At 33.7% G+C, this 16,652-nt stretch overlaps 1 protein-coding gene across 10 annotated transcripts in view; it reads left to right on the forward strand.

Annotated features, from left to right (window-relative positions):
• Positions 1 to 16,652, forward strand: part of MYCBP2 (MYC binding protein 2) — a 262,416-nt gene that overhangs the window by 54,951 nt on the left and 190,813 nt on the right. For all 10 annotated transcript variants that reach the window (XM_025874720.2, XM_025874721.2, XM_025874722.2 and 7 more), the window contains exons 6-14: positions 2,507 to 2,749; positions 2,973 to 3,044; positions 4,469 to 4,565; positions 8,485 to 8,558; positions 8,696 to 8,834; positions 10,398 to 10,474; positions 11,368 to 11,572; positions 13,015 to 13,179; positions 15,640 to 15,798. In XM_025874720.2, the coding sequence (XP_025730505.1) occupies positions 2,507 to 2,749; positions 2,973 to 3,044; positions 4,469 to 4,565; positions 8,485 to 8,558; positions 8,696 to 8,834; positions 10,398 to 10,474; positions 11,368 to 11,572; positions 13,015 to 13,179; positions 15,640 to 15,798 (1,231 nt within the window). The remainder of the gene's footprint in view (positions 1 to 2,506; positions 2,750 to 2,972; positions 3,045 to 4,468; positions 4,566 to 8,484; positions 8,559 to 8,695; positions 8,835 to 10,397; positions 10,475 to 11,367; positions 11,573 to 13,014; positions 13,180 to 15,639; positions 15,799 to 16,652) is intronic.

A 16,652-nucleotide genomic window follows, 5' to 3' on the forward strand; every position in this document is an offset into this window, starting at 1 on the left:
GACAGATGAATGGATAAAGAAGATGTGGTATATATACACAATGGAATATTATGCAGCCAAAAGGAATGAGATCAGGGTTCTAGAGGGGAGGGAGGCAGGGGAATGGGTTAGCCTGGTGATGGGTATTGAGGAGGGCACGTTCTGCATGGAGCACTGGGTGTTATGAACAAACAATGAATCATGGAACACTGCACCAAAAACTAATGATGTAATATATGGTGATTAACATAACAATAAAAAAAATTTAAAAAAAATTTAAAAAAAAAAAGGAATGAGATCTTGCCATTTGCAACGACGTGGATGGAACTGGAGGGTGTTATGCTGAGTGAAGTAAGTCAATCAGGGAAAGACATGTATCATATGACCTCACTGATATGAGGAATTCTTAATCTCAAGAAACCAACCTGTGTTGCTGTAGTGGTGGGGGATGGGAGGGATGGCGTGGCTGGGTGATGGACGTTGGGTGGGATGTGTGCTGTGGTGAGCGCTGTGAGTTGTGCGGGACTGTTGGATCGCGGATCTGTGCTTCTGGGGCAGGTAGTGCAGCGTATGTTAAGAAAAGAGAAGAAGGGGGGGATGGCAGAGGGGGAAGAGTAGGGGGGTAAGTCGGGGGGGCGGGCCATGGGAGACGATGGACTCTGAAGGGCGGACTGGGGGTTCTGGAGGGGGGGTGGGGGGATGGGTTGGCCTGGTGATGGGTGTTGGGGAGGGCACGTTCTGCATGGAGCACTGGGTGTTGTGCGTGGGCAATGGATCATGGAACACTGCATCGGGAACTGATGGTTAGTGTATGGTGATTAACATAACAATAAAAAATTAAAAAAAAAGAAATGATGTGTTTGTGACTTTATTGAGAGGAGCATGGGGAACACTTAGGAGTAGGTATAGAGCAAACTTAGCAAATGCAAAAATAGGGCAATTGTTGACTTAACCAAAAAAAGAAAAATTACACAAGAGGGAAATGTAGTATGTTATACAATTTGGTTCATGAACCATGATTACACAGTCATAGTAAATGACCTTTGAATACTAATGTAACCAGAAATTATTATAATAGCTCAATTTTGAGGATTTGGGATGGGAGTAGGGGCATCATCTTTCATAATAGACACCAACAGAGAAAGTATCTGAAACAAATTAATAATGGAAGCTTTGGCATATTATATGGAAATGTGGATAGTGATTCTAGATAAAACACCTATAAGTTTAATATAGCTGCTTCTAGGGAGAGAATTTGTAGTATTCAACTATGTATATGTTATATGTATAATTCTATTATATGTATATTTATACTATCTATACATATAGTATAAATTATTTTGGGTGAGTCAGAGGCTTTAGAACTGGAAGGGGAGGAGAATGTATCTGTGAACAGTGGGTCACTTACCCTGTGAAAGCTCTTCCCTCTACAGAATGCTGCCCAATAGAAATATAATGTAGTCTACGTGTATAATTAAAAATTTTTATTAGCCACATTAACAAGGTAAAATGAAACAGGTGTGGTTAATTACGTATTTTAATGACGTATTTCACTCAGTATATCCAAAAAATTCATTTAGTGTGTAATCAGTGTAATATTATTAAGATTCTGTATTCTTGTTTTTATACTAAGTCTTCAAAATCTAGTGTGTATTTTGTATTTAGAGCACTAACCACATTTCAAGAGCTCAGTAGTCGCATGTGGCTAATGGCTGCCGTGTTGGACAATGGCTGAGTCGTGCCCTGGGGTCTGGCTGTGTTGTTGGATGTGGTAAAAGAGAGACAAAAGATGAGGAACAGAATTTCCTCTGCTAGCAGAATGCTGGTCCCGTGCTGGTGACTGTTGACGACTCAGTTACAGTGCCAGGTATTTGGCAGGTCTTTGATAAATATTGATATCCAATGATAAATGAAGGTTGAATGAATACACAATTAACACAAATGAGTTTTCATATCATGGAATCTTGTTGATGTTGATGGGCATTGGTAATAATGGAGAAACAAAGTGGAAGAGAAACATTGGAAATTTTGTTTCATCTGTAGAAGCTATACCGCACCATTCTCTTCTGCTTAAATTTGTGCTTTGTTATCAGGAAGGGTATTAATAATTATGCATATCCTACAAAAGATTTTTTGGCTTGTGTGTATTCTAATCCAACATAATTTTATTTATATCCAGTGTTCATACTTTTTACTAATCTAGTATGTTTCCATCCACAAAACTTGAAATCATAGGCAATACTGGTTATTGGGTGTCTTGGAGAAGGATGCATATTTCAGTGTTTTCAGCCAGAAATGCAAGTTAATATTCTTTGAATTTGACATTTTTATCTTGGACTGCTTGAGATTTGCTTCTTATAGATAAATGTGTACTTAGTAGTTTTTACTGATGTGCCAAACCATGATCATTCCGAACAGTTGATTTTCTCATAAATGATGATGTATCACTGAAGTATCTTTATTTTGTCTGTTTTGTGTTTGCAACATTTAAAAATACCTATTTATTTATTTCTTGTCTTTTAAATAGGTGCCAATGATACTAAATTCCCTACAGAGAAGTGTACAGGCAGTATTGGTGGGAAAAATCCAAATTCAGGACTGGTTTAGCAATGGCATTAAGAAAGCAGCTTTAATGCACAAGTGGCCATTAAAAGAAATATCCGTTGATGAAGATGATCAATGTCTACTTCAGAATGATGGATTTTTTCTTTATCTGTTATGCAAGGATGGATTATACAAAATAGGCTCTGGATACAGTGGAACAGTTAGGGTAATGTGATTCCTTATAGTTCTTCATTATAGCAGAAGTTATGTCTATCCAGAATTGTGTTTTGTTTTCAGAATTTTTAGAGTACTGTTTAATTTTGATGTAATAATATTTCTTTGAAAGTCATGATGGAAACATAAGTATTAAATGTCATCCATCTGTGTTATTTTTCATTGATTATTAATTATGAAACTGTTGATCAGCTAACTTTTTTGTTACTTTGCAGGGCCATATATATAATTCTACATCTCGCATCAGAAACAGAAAAGAAAAAAAGTCTTGGTTAGGGTATGCTCAGGTAAGAGAATATCCATAATAAACCAAACTTTTCTTTCCTGTCTTTTAGAAGATGTGGCTTGTACTTGTTTGATCAATAAATAACATCACTTCTGTTTAAACAGATATGGTGTATTTTTAATATTATGGCTAATAACAATGATACAGTGTAATATAAAGAACATTGGCTTAGAATTCATAAGAGGTTTACTTTTAGTTCTGGCCCCGATCCTTACTAGCTGTGTGACTTTGGACACCTTAGTTAACTTATTTGATCCTCTGTTATTTAGCTATAAAATGGGCATAAAAATGTCTTCCGTTGGAATTCTTGTTTAAGTGGATCTCTAGATAAGAATCAAAGACCACCACTACCATTAGCAAACATGAATTGGGAATGTATCTGTGTGACCTGAGTCCAAATTAGAGCTTCTTGCCACTAGACCCTTCGTTTTAAGTCTAAATTACCTCCGGGCAGCAGTGTGTGGTCTGCCCAGTGAACAACTACCTGTATGGAGGATCATGCAAAGTATCACCAAAGAGAAAAGAGCTAGGCCTGTGTTGCTTTCTTAATGCTGTGATCTCATCACCTGACTGACATGACCAAATGGCTGTCAGCAATCAGATACCTTACTGTACCTCCCATGGAGAGAAGCAGATGAAGGATGGACAAAGGGCCAGAAGGTTTATTTCCATACTGTCCCTTCCTGAGAGGTAAAGTCCAAGCTCCCTTGTGGAAGGATATGGAATAAAGATATCCCTGCATACCTGTATTGCCCAGCTCACAGCTTATTGTCATCATCAAATGATAAAAGATATTTGAAAGCATTTTGAAAATTAAGAAATTATTGTTGCTATGAAAAATAATTCTGCTATATCAACTATTGGGGAGATTTTGAAATTAAATTTTATATGTCTAATTACTCAGTGATTGTCTCTTAAAAGTTAACCTGATTCAAAACATCTCATCAAATTTTTATTTGCCACTATAGTATTTTATGTAAGAAATAATGACATGGTAATATGTTCAGTGGCATATCATTCCATCTAAAACCACTACCCTATTCGTTTCTAAATATTAACCAAAATATTTTAGCTATTTTTCCTTAAAATATTTGTTAAAGTAACAATGGTCATTTCTCTTATTTACTTGGCGAGTGATAAAATCATTTGAACAAAATGTCTTTGCTGTCCTGGGTGGTGTCTCTAATGTAGGTATCTGAGAATGTAATAGGTTAACTTGATACCCAGTAGTGTACAATTCCTCCTCTTACTAAAGCATACGCATGTTCTTATATTTTTAATCTTAAATCTGTTTTAGATATCAATATTGACATATTACCATACCTCAGAAAGCTATACAGACAGACCTGTATGACTACTTTTTCTGCTAAGTAGCTAATGAAAAAAAATGTTAACACATAACACAGCAAAATTTTTTGTTTTCAGGGTTATTTATTGTATAGAGATGTTAATAACCACAGCATGACAGCCATAAGAATAAGCCCTGAAACACTGGAACAAGATGGTACAGTAATGTTGCCAGGTATGTTATTCAACTAGCCATTTGTTTTCTTCACAGGTGATTTTAAGAGATGTGCATGTTAGGCCATTTAGACACATAAAAAGTGATTAGCCAGGAATAGTGCTTGCTTACAAATAGGCTGAAAAAAATCTTGACATACAAAATATTTTATAGTCTATATAAAGTTAATGCATGTGAGGAAAACAGACATTGGCAATATTGTATAAAGTGTTTTAATATTTGTTTTCCAATCACTGCCCATCTACAGCCTGATTCCGTACCCTCACCCCCACCAAGGTAGTTTCAGCTGCTGAATTAGGGGGTGTGAGGTTACTTTGTTGCTCCTAATAATAGGATGACTCTGGCTCTCATATAACTTGGTATGAAGAACCCTCTATTAATTTTTATTTTTACTTTAACAACAGTGCACTTTAGGTTTTCCTCTTTATAGTTTTCAGACACAGATTTTAAATGGATTAGGAATTTTTTTTAATTCCATCATTTATACTTTTTAATACTACTCTGATAAGGCACTTTGGACACAATTCACTTGCTTTAATTTTGAGGTTGCACATTACATATTTATCACTTAATTCATTGTATTTATCACTTAAATCACTGTCTAAGTTATGGAGCAGTGGATCTTAAATTTTGTGGACCACTGGGCAGATGCATAATACATTATCCCTTATAAGGTCCTTGAATTTGCAAATACCTTAAATGCATAATGAAGGAGTTTGCTTATATTAAAATCTTAAATGTTTAATGTGTATATCAATAATTTCATGGAAAGCAGCAATATTACTTCTAAGCACTTGACCATCTGAAAATGAGAACTACTTCTGAAGAATACATTTGGAAGGATAACTGCTCCCAAGCTGGTTGTTAATTTTTAAAATATTCTTATGACTTCATCAAACATTTATTTGAACATTGCTATGCATATATATATCCAAATTACTGTACATGACACCGTGTTAAGGTAAATGCCACATTTCATGTGTGTTTCACAAAAAAGGCTACTGTGGAAAACAGATAACTTATTAAAGCCATTTTGTAAATAACTGTTTTCAGATACACCTGTAGGTTTTTGTTTTGTTTTGTTTTTCTTTTTTTTAATCACCACAAATCCTGGATGAACCATGTCTCTGGTGATGATGGTGATGATAATGATAATTTTAAAATAATTACCTGCATCCCCATATATATGTATACACACACACACACACACACACATACTTATATTAAAAAAATCACATTTATTGTATAAGTATCATATAAGCAAAAAAAAAATCAAAACTAATTGTAACTCCACTTCCCATATATAAACACTGTTAGCATATTGGGTAAATATCCTGTCTTTTTTCTGTGTATGAATGGACAGTGTTATAAAAAAGAGGTCGTATGCTATCTACTGCTTTTTTAACCTATCCCTTTCACTTAATATTCTGAATATATTTCCAGACCATTAAATAGTCCTTCACAATATCATTTTAATATTAAAAAGTATATTTCATTGATTAACATATTGGAATGGAAGTTCCTTCCAATTTTTTTACCATATAAATTACACTGTAATGAGCATCCCTATCACTCTTTGTGCATGTTATTTTAGAATAATGTCCTGGAAGAAAAATTCTTAAATATACTACCCCTCCCAACAGATGAATACTAATATAAAGAATTTACTTCTGAGAAATGCTGATCAATTAATAAAGATTGTGACTGAGAAGATCATTTGAAAATGGCCTCCCTATAGCTGTTTTATTTATTCCAACATGATAAAAAATGACTTGCTAATGTTTTTGTTCAGTTTAAATCAGTCTACATCATTTAACCTGAAATGCAACTTTTAACAGTACAAGTGTGGCTTTCTTTGTTTCATAAATACATACCATATTCAAGGTGAAGAATGAACCAAACTTTGGGAGGACAGTCCTGTGCCGTGTGTCTTCCTAACTGGCAGATATTTTCCTGAAGATGATGTCTTATTACATGCTGGATAAAGAAAGGATAAGGAGAAGATCTTTCTGAAATCATGCAGCAGGAAGACCTGCCCTCAAGCCTGAGGAAGCCTATCATCATTTTTCCATTTCTTTGATCTGGACTGCAGTTTCTTCAATAGCACTTTTTTCCCCTAGCTGGGGGCAACTTGTTAGTTTTCACATCCAGAAGAAGCAGAAATAAATTGTCAGGTTCATAGATGATAATGAATATGCCATATTTAAAATTGACACAAATCTGGTAATTCCTTGAGCTTCATGTTCTAACCTGTCTTAGATTCTAACTTATAAATGAGTTATTTTCAACCTAGCATTGATGAACTTAGAACACTTTTTTTCTGTTGTCATTTTAGCCTTTATATGTTGGCATATCTTTTATATTGTACCCTTATGTCATTTACACTCCATGTCTGGTGACAGATTGCCTCAGATCATGAGAATTTTTGCCAATCTTCTTGCGCCGCTTCACTTCCTCACCCCTGCATTTATCTGAAATTATAATGAGTTTTTCTTCTTTGCTTTTTAGTTTAAAATCTTACTGCTTAGAGCTTGAGAAGCATCTTTCTTGCGCCTCTTTGTATTCTGTACAGTGGACTAGGAACTCTTTCTTTCGATTTCTCCTCTCTTTGATTACCAAGTCTCTTGGGCTACCAGTGGGCCTTGTCTCCCAGTTTCTATTTCCAGTTTGTGATCACTGAATTCTCTATTTGGTAAGGGTCTGCCTGTGTTTTGCATATTTATAATAAGGAGGTATGCTAGTATGAAGCTCCTGGGCAAAGATATGGAGTAATCCAGCTTATTTGGGTGGGCTCCATTACTGCATTCCAAAACCAGAATTTTATGTTTTGTTGATTCAGGTGCAAATAGAAATGAAATATTATTTTTTGTGTGTGTTGTAATTAATGGAGAGATTCATCCTAGTTCTCTGCAGTTATTTTGGGAAGTGTGTGTGCTCTTATACTTGCTTGCTGAACATTTGTTTTTCCAAAAGGATACGGTTTATACTTAGATGTTGATTTTGCTTGTAGTTTCATGTTATTTAGTAGCAATCACTAACACATGTCCCAGCGGTCCTTCTGTAATACTGGTATCCCTTGTTAGAATGGCACTTGTGCATTATTTTGATCAGAGTATATATGCACTGTTCCACAGAGATACGTACAGTATTGACAAAGCACATTATTCCAGCCAAAATATGTGAGCGCTTTCAGACAGAGGAAATACATAAGCTTAGATGTGTTTGTTCTGTGAAGCAGATGACCATTTAAAAATGTATAGCATGCTATGGGGCTCCTGGCTGGTAGAGCATGTGACTGTTGATATTGGGGCGTAAGTTCAAGCCCCATGTTGGGCCTTGAGCTTACTTAAAACACACACACACCCACACACACAAATGTATAGCATGCAAAATTCAAAAAATGCTGGGAATAACTATTAAACTTCTCAGTTCTGTTTAATAAAGCAAGGGATATCTGTAATTGGATACCATAGACCTCAAATGCAGAAGCTTTTAGGTCTATCTGTATTTTTCTGTGACACTAATGACTGTAATGTATGTCAGAGGGTAGAGTGTTGCTACATCGCATGTGATTGTATTGAAATGATTATAACCAATATTATAGTTTGTTCATCATGATGCATGTTTATTATCAGACTACATCTCATACTAATTCATTTTGAAATTAGGTGGGCTTTCAGGTCCTTGATTATGGAAGATTTATAAGTGTAAGCACAAAATGTAGTAAGTAATAATAGTTGAATTATTTAGTTTCTGCTAATTTGTAATTCTTTATTAAAAAGCACAGTATCCCTTTAAGTTTAAATTTATCCTTATTGCGTGGAGAACTCTCATTCTGACTTCCAACAAAGGTGTAAAGTCATTTTGTGAGCTGTTTATTTATATTGTAATATAATTACTTTTTCCTCTTTTTGTACAGACTGCCACACTGAAGGTCAAAATATTTTATTCACTGATGGAGAATATATTAATCAGATAGCTGCTTCAAGAGATGTAAGTACTCTGAATCATGAATAGCTGGTGTAAATGGAAGCCTTTTTTCATAAATTATTTGATCTTAATTAGACAGTAGAAAGCCTTGAAAGATCAATTTATACAACATATTACTCTGAATGTTTTATTTCTTTTAGGATGGCTTTGTTGTCAGAATATTTGCCACAAGCACTGAACCTGTGCTACAACAAGAATTACAGCTTAAACTGGCCAGAAAATGTTTACATGCCTGTGGTATCTCACTATTTGACCTGGAAAAGGACTTGCATATTATAAGTAAGATAGCCAAATAAGCCTTTCTCTCATATTTAAATTTTCAGATTCTTTATTCTTTTGAAAACTCATATTGTATTTTGAGCAGTAGTATTTTGGTGGTTACTTTGCTATTACTATAAAGCAACTTATGAATTAATATGTATAAGTGGCTAGAAAATAAGACCTTTAAACAGAGTGTGCTATATGAACACCATTTTAAGGAAGTGACTAAAAATTTTCCCTTTTTCATTTTGAGTAGAGCAAATGAAAATAAACTTAATCTGATAAGAATTATAGATAACATTTAGGGACATCATTAATTGTTATGTTCTATATTCATTTATTTAAAATTTTGAAAACTTGTAAATATTACTACATTAATAAACATAGTTCTCTCATTGAAACCTTTGTTACTTGAACAAATTCTCAACATAGCCATAGAATGCTCTCATAGATTGTGAAAATGGTAATTAGCCTAACAAACTGATTAATAATCTTTCATTTGGATACAGAAATAGAGACGACCACACAGAGTATATCTCAGTTTTAGTATATGTACTCTTGCAGGGTCATAGTAGTAATTAGGATCCTTAGTTTCCGTGAGGCTCTCAATTTTGGTTTGCCATGCTGTTCCAGGTTTAATGGTGCCATTTTTAGCTTGTGGCATTCTTTGCAAGACCCACTTTTTTGACTGTTACCTCATTAAATTTCATCAACTTGACATGAGTGGTTCATTTTGCATATTTTATTTAATTATGTAGTGTTTTTGTAATTCTTCACAGAAAAGTACTGAAATTAGTTTTTAAATTTAAAAAGCCCATAAACTAATAAGTAGTTTGTATAATTAGACAGTCATAAAATATGTCATATATAATTATTTACTCATAGTTTTACAGTTTGAAAACGTGCATAAGGGTCTTTCTGTTTATGCACACATATGTATTCAGATACATGGAGTAGCTACATGAAATGTTCTTCTGTGGAAAAACATGGAACAAGGAATCTGATATACCTTAATTCAAATATTTGCATGGTATTGTCCAAGTCCAGATGAATCTATGTATGGACTAACTTCATCAAGCTTTATATTTCTTCATTTGTAAACCAGGCAGTATGGTTATGAAGATCAGAGAGAATAAGGTTCATGCACTCTCTAGTGCCTGATACCTAATAATACTCAATAAAAATTTATTTATTCATTCATTCATTCAAGGAATATTGCTGACATGGATTTTAAATTTTTTTATATTTAAAAAATTAACTTGGCACTAGTTTGAAACAAATTAAAAAGCTTATGGTAACCTTATTTTTCCTTGGAGTAGTGTATCGTTAATTTTTTTTTTTAAAGATAGGTATCATATGACATTTCATCGTTCTTGTTTTTTCTTTTTATTGAAGTATAGTTGGCACACAGTATTACATTAGTTTCAGTTGTGCAACAGTGATTCAACACAGTGATTGTTATCCTTGTTTTTGAAGGGTATTAATTGAGATGACTTTTTAATCACTCAAAATAGTGTGAAATTATTATTTACATTATTCATATTAAAAATATAGTAGTATTTATTAGTCTTGTATTATCAGGTACAGGATTTGATGAGGAGTCAGCAATTCTTGGTGCAGGACGAGAGTTTGCACTAATGAAAACAGCAAGTGGAAAGGTAAATTACTCTTTAGGATCAAAAATGAACATTCTTTGCTTTATGAGATAGTCAATTGGTATAATCAATTGATTAGTTTACATAGTTCACATGTTTAAACATAATATTTAAATTTTTTATTTTAAATTATTATTTTAATATGGTGAACTTTTATTCATGTTGAAATAGTATAAAAGAAAGTTGTGACATATAAGAGTGTAAAACTTTATAAACTTTTTGAAATGTTCCATTCCTACAAATGTTTATTTTAATTACGGAGCTTTTTGTAATTTTTTGAGTTGGAATGAATTCACATTTTGAGTTCATTTTGATGAACACATTTACTGCAAATTTCTGTAAATGTGCAGAAATAGAGAGACTACAAGTTGAGGGAAGTAGAGGCAAGATTAATTAAGTCACAGATTGTAGAGGTCAATCTATAGAGATAGGAGCTTTTTATCTAATGGGTGTGAGGTTAAAGTAAGGTAATTAAAAGAATTTTGAAAATTAAAATTACTAGGCAATTATAGTATATTTGTATGTAGGGTGTTTTTACACTGGGAAAAATAGTTGAGAATTTTACGAAGTTCCTACTGTTGTGAGATTAGAGTATATTTGTGAAGTATATTTATTCATATCTATTCAGAAGACTTATAATGAAAAATTATACCTGAGTAGATATGAAAAAGCTATTAAGAACTGGATCTTTGTGAAAAATATGTATATTTCTCTCCTGCTGATCTCACAGAAGTTGAATAGTGTAAAAACAGTTTGGTTTCAGGTTCTTTTTGTTTTTCAGTAAGATATGGAAGTTTTTTTTTTTTCTCATGTGAAGCATGGTACACTATTCCAAAAGGTACAATAATTCTCTCTCTCTGTCTTTCTGTCTCTCTTTTTTTATATATATATACAAGATATATTATACTGGCAAGTACCAGAGTCTTGGAATCAAGCAAGGTGGTCCTTCAGCAGGAAAATGGGTTGAGCTACCAATTACAAAATCGCCAAAGATTGTACACTTTTCAGTTGGACACGATGGCTCTCATGCCCTTTTAGTTGCAGAAGATGGAAGCATATTCTTTACAGGATCTGCTAGTAAAGGAGAAGATGGAGAGTCAAGTAAGTTGACTGATCAACTGGACATTCAGTAAAAATATTGTGGAACTTATTAACATGAGGTATATCAATTTCAGTAGCACTAACTTCAAATTCATAGAGGATTTTACATTGGGGCATAATCAGCTGATTATGTGGTGCTGTACTATTCATTAAAGAATTGTAAGTGCTGATTTCGTTCTAGAGTTCATGAATAAAAAAAATTGATGATGCTTTATGGATACACTGCTGTTCATCTGTTTTGTTCATTGGTGTTATTTTAAAAAACTTATTTATTACAGTATGTTATTTTATGTAACCCAAAATTTTATAAGGAATATATATTTCAGAAGGCAGTAAACCTTATGTAACCTGTGTAATAGTGTTAGTTATGGGTCACTATTCTTTTTATTATTTTTCTGTAATGAAATCATTCCTAAACAGTGAAAACATAAACAATTTTGTCCCTCATCTTTCCTATACTTCTGTTCAGTTTTTCTCAAAGTGTCATTTTTTTCTTTTTGTAACTTCTCATATACTTTATATTGTTTTAGCACAGTGGGGTAGCATCTTATGAGGATTAGGTTTGAAGTCAACATCTAATGTAAAAATCATGTGTACATACAAGTTACCTGGAAAAAGATCCCCATAAAGTGTATTGCTGTATTTGAGAAACTTCAGCACTGCCAAGTTTTCCTTCTAGCATTTGGAGGACATTGATCTTTCTTTGAGCACCAAATAGTGTAGTTACCATATACATGTATATGGATCATGTTATATGAAAAAACATAATGATATTTTTAAGTCCCAGAATTGTGCCCAGCACAACAATGTGTTTTTACTCTGAAAGGCATCAAGAACTGGGATTGAGTGAAAGAACAGAAGATTCATATTTCCCATCTTTGCTCATATCAGGGATTTAGTTTTTGAGAGCAGAGGCTCTCAATGTGGATCATCATCCACATTTAACTTTATTTACTTCTTCTCCATATATATTTCCCCTTCTTAGACAATTTCACTGACCGGGTGTAGCCTCTTAAATATGTGTTGAATGGATGAGGAACTAATTTAGCTTTCTAGGATCTAGCATAAGAATACATGTGAGGTAGAGTTTGAGAGAAAATCATAGATATGATAAAGGAATGGTGTTAATAATATAAATAGCAAATCTAGAGATTGGGCTCCCGAGAAGCCAGAAGTTTGGTAGAGAATTGGTGTTTCTCATTGGAAATTTCAGTGTGTAACAAAGAAAAGGATCTGACAGTGATAGCCTAAGTATTAATTAACCAGATGAGGCTTGCAGGTTGACTCATTTTAATTGACATGTTGGGAAGCCCAGGCCTTTGTGAAAATAAATGAAGTGTATCATAAATGCATATATTTTTTCCTTGGGCTTTTTATACAAACCATTATTTTTATTTATACATAGATGCCTTAATTTTATTTGTTTTATGTTATTTTTTAAGCTAAGAGCAGACGGCAATCAAAACCCTATAAACCTAAAAAGATAATTAAGATGGAAGGAAAGATTGTGGTGTATACAGCCTGCAATAATGGAAGTAGTTCTGTTATTTCTAAGGATGGAGAGCTATACATGTTTGGGAAAGATGCCATTTACTCTGACAGTTCAAGTAAGTTCAACTTAAACACATTTCACTTATACAAAGAAAGTCTAGTACTAGACATTATATATTGGAAAGATAGGTGTAGAAAATTAACAGTTGTAGCATGCTTTCTCTAAATTTTTCACATTCTTTCCAAATACAACATTTTGTGATTCCTTCCTGTCTTATTGCTGGGAACAGTGTGACTAGTTCCATGCAGAGCTCATCACAGAGCATGGCTAGTGTGGCTCTACCTTAGCTATTACTTTGCCTGGAAAGCTTTCCCTAGACTCAGTTCAGATGCTCTTGTGACATGTTCTTGGTAGTACCCTTGGGAAATGATTTTCATAACATAACTGATTGATAACTGATGAATTATCCATCTCTCCCATTAGATAGTTAGGGAGGGACTCTCTTACTTACTGTTGGATCCCCATTTCCCAGCACAGTGTCTTATACATGGTAGGGTCGTAAGAATTACTTGTTAAGCAACTCAGTGACTGATAAACCAACAGTATAATGAGTGGGTATGTGGGATAGGACTAGCCAAATGAAGAGTTTTATGTTTATAAGCTCTCATCTCAAAAACTTGTTATATTTGGTTACTAGATTTTCTTTCTAGCACTTAAGAAATGAGTATGATTGTGACAGCCCACTTGGTAGGATTTTATATTTGGTAAATATGTAAAGCCTGTGAATTTCTTGTGAAAAGGAAAACAGAATTAATGAAATTTCTGATTGGAAGTTTAAGTGATTGTCTCATTGCTGGGGAAATGACATATATTACACATTTCTAGCAATTATTAAGTTGAACTGTACTCAGTTGATATGTGAATTGGCTTAATGTGGTAATATTTAGATCCTCAGTTGGCCTCAACTGTCAATCAAAATTTGGGAGTGGGCTCATTAAAAATGATGTTCAGTATAGCTGTTGCTTGCTAAGATCTTGTTGCCTAGCACTGAAGAAAACTTGTGCATTTATTCAGTATGCAGCTTGGTGGACCAGGCAGACATGGTCCTTCTCTTTTTGAGGATCTGAGAGACAATTGGGCATTTTACAGCTTAAGTATTAGAGAGATGTGTTTTAATGGTTATGGATATAGACACAGATCCCAAGACTGCCACTTTTTAGTTGGCTTATAACTGGCTTAAATTCCTTAACTTTTCAGAGATTACTTTCATTTTTTTTCCATCTTCAAAAGGGGAGCTTATGACAGTACCTGCTTTATATGGTTGTTATAAGATTATAGAAGATAATGCTAATGAAATGCTTAGCACAGAGCCTGACATATGTAAGGACCCAAGATGTGTCAGGTAGTACTATTAATAATAATAAATAATACTGCTAAATATACATGTCTTTTTCAAATAAACTAAGTACTAAAAATGGGAGTTTTTAAGCTAAAAAGACCTAAGTAATACAGGGTGGAAGAGAAGGTCACCTTAGGAAAGTGATATCTGAGAAAATAATGTGGAATGGTTTTTCCCAAAGTGTGATACAAGAATTATATTATTTGTAAATTAAATAAAACAAATACAATGAATCATGGAACACTACATCAAAAACTAATGATGTACTGTATGCTAACATAACATAATAAAATAAAACAAATACTTTAGTTTTTTCAAGAAGTCTTTATTTTAGTATATCTTGGAAATACTCAACAGTCTTTGATTTTTACCGTTGTTACTACTTGATAAGGTTAAAAATGCTTTGATCAATTTAAAATTGATGCAAAAATATTAAGATTATATGGGTGGCACTTGGTTATGGCAAATATAGTGAAAGTAATATGTGAATAAGTGATTTAGGAACTGGCTAACCTAGTTAGCTATTGGATTGTGGAAGAAAGCACTGTAGGTTAAAAAGGATTGAAAAATGCTGCTTTGGAACATCTCACAGGCTTCTACAGAAACAATGGGATTTCAGTATACTCCAGGAAGTATTTTGTTGTGTTTGTCAATGCTTTTTATTTTTTTAATTTTAATTTACATATAGTGTATTACTAGATTCAGAGGTAGAGTTCAGCGATTCATGAGTCTTATACCTAGTGCTCATTACATCACATGCCCTCCTTCATTCCTTTTTAAGGCAAATCAAAGCAGGTGAAGTACATGATTTATAGGCTCCTTTGTGCTTGGACCAGGAAAGTTTGAGAATTAGTGACCCTTCTGAGAATTGTTGAGAGTGTTGACATTTAAAGTAAACATTTGGGAGACATGGGCTTGAGCCAATGGCCACAATAAAAATTTGTCCCAAGTCTGGATGATAATGTTTTAAGATTTTGGGACTTCATCACAAACTTACAAAATTAATTTACTGATACGCTGCCAGTCTTTTGCCCACATATTTCTCATTTTGGTGGGTTATTTTATCCCAGAAATAAAAAGTTCTGCGTTGAGGTGGTCCTTTTAAAATACTGAAGATTTACTAGACTCAGGAAGGTTTTATTGTTGTTCCTTACCAAATTTGTATCTTTCCTATAGGTTTGGTAACAGATTTGAAGGGCCATTTTGTAACTCAGGTAGCTATGGGCAAAGCTCATACTTGTGTTTTAATGAAGAATGGAGAAGTTTGGACATTTGGTGTAAATAATAAAGGGCAGTGTGGACGAGACACTGGTGCCATGAGCCAAGGGGGGAAAGGTAAGTGTTGGACATGTGGATATTAAATTTTGTTTGTTCTTTTCATCTTTTTTTTCATTAAGTTTTTTAGAATAACATGGGGACAAATCTTACTCTTTTCAAAACAAGTGGCTCTTTAATATCATACTTATAAAATAGGAAAACCACTAAATTTCTTATTTATTTGACATGATATAACTGAAACAATTGAATATACTTTAGACTTTTAATTTTTGAGCAAATGAACTTGAATGTTTTTCTTTCTTTTTTTTCTTTTAAAGTTTATTTATTTAAGTAATCTCTATATCCAACGTGGGGCTCGAACTCATGACCCCAAGATCCAGAGTCACATGCTCTCTTGACTGAGCCAGCCAGGCACCCCAATTTTTTAAAATTTTATATAAAATATAATAACACCTCTTTGATACAGCATTTTGAGTGACTAAATTATTCTAGAAAAGTGCATTTTTCAGACTTCGTTATTAGTTCCTTTTACACCACACATTTCCAGTTTTAACTGTTTTTGGCAGCTGCCTATCTGGGAAATATTATCTTCCTGTTTAATAGCACACGCTACCTGTAATTTCATCCGTTCCCGACAACTAAAAATGATTCTTAAGAATACTTGGCCCTTTACGAAGAGCTAAATTATAGATGCACCTTACTGCTTTGTCCTAATGCTCAGGCTATTGACAGGAAGAGGGGTTTATCCTTTGTCATGTTTGTGGGTTTTTTTGTTTTGGTTTTGGTCACTTCATTCTTGCTCTCAGTTTTTACTTCTGCTGCTATCATTGCTATCCTATACCCTTCATTCCAATTGCTGGTTTTCTGTTTTAATTTTGTGTGGGCTAGAGAATAGGAAATAGATAGAATTA

Source organism: Callorhinus ursinus, unplaced genomic scaffold (genome assembly GCF_003265705.2).
Source record: "Callorhinus ursinus isolate GAN/ISIS: 27379988/994484 unplaced genomic scaffold, GSC_fseal_2.0 scaffold7, whole genome shotgun sequence".
Classification (NCBI taxonomy): Eukaryota; Metazoa; Chordata; class Mammalia; order Carnivora; family Otariidae; genus Callorhinus; species Callorhinus ursinus.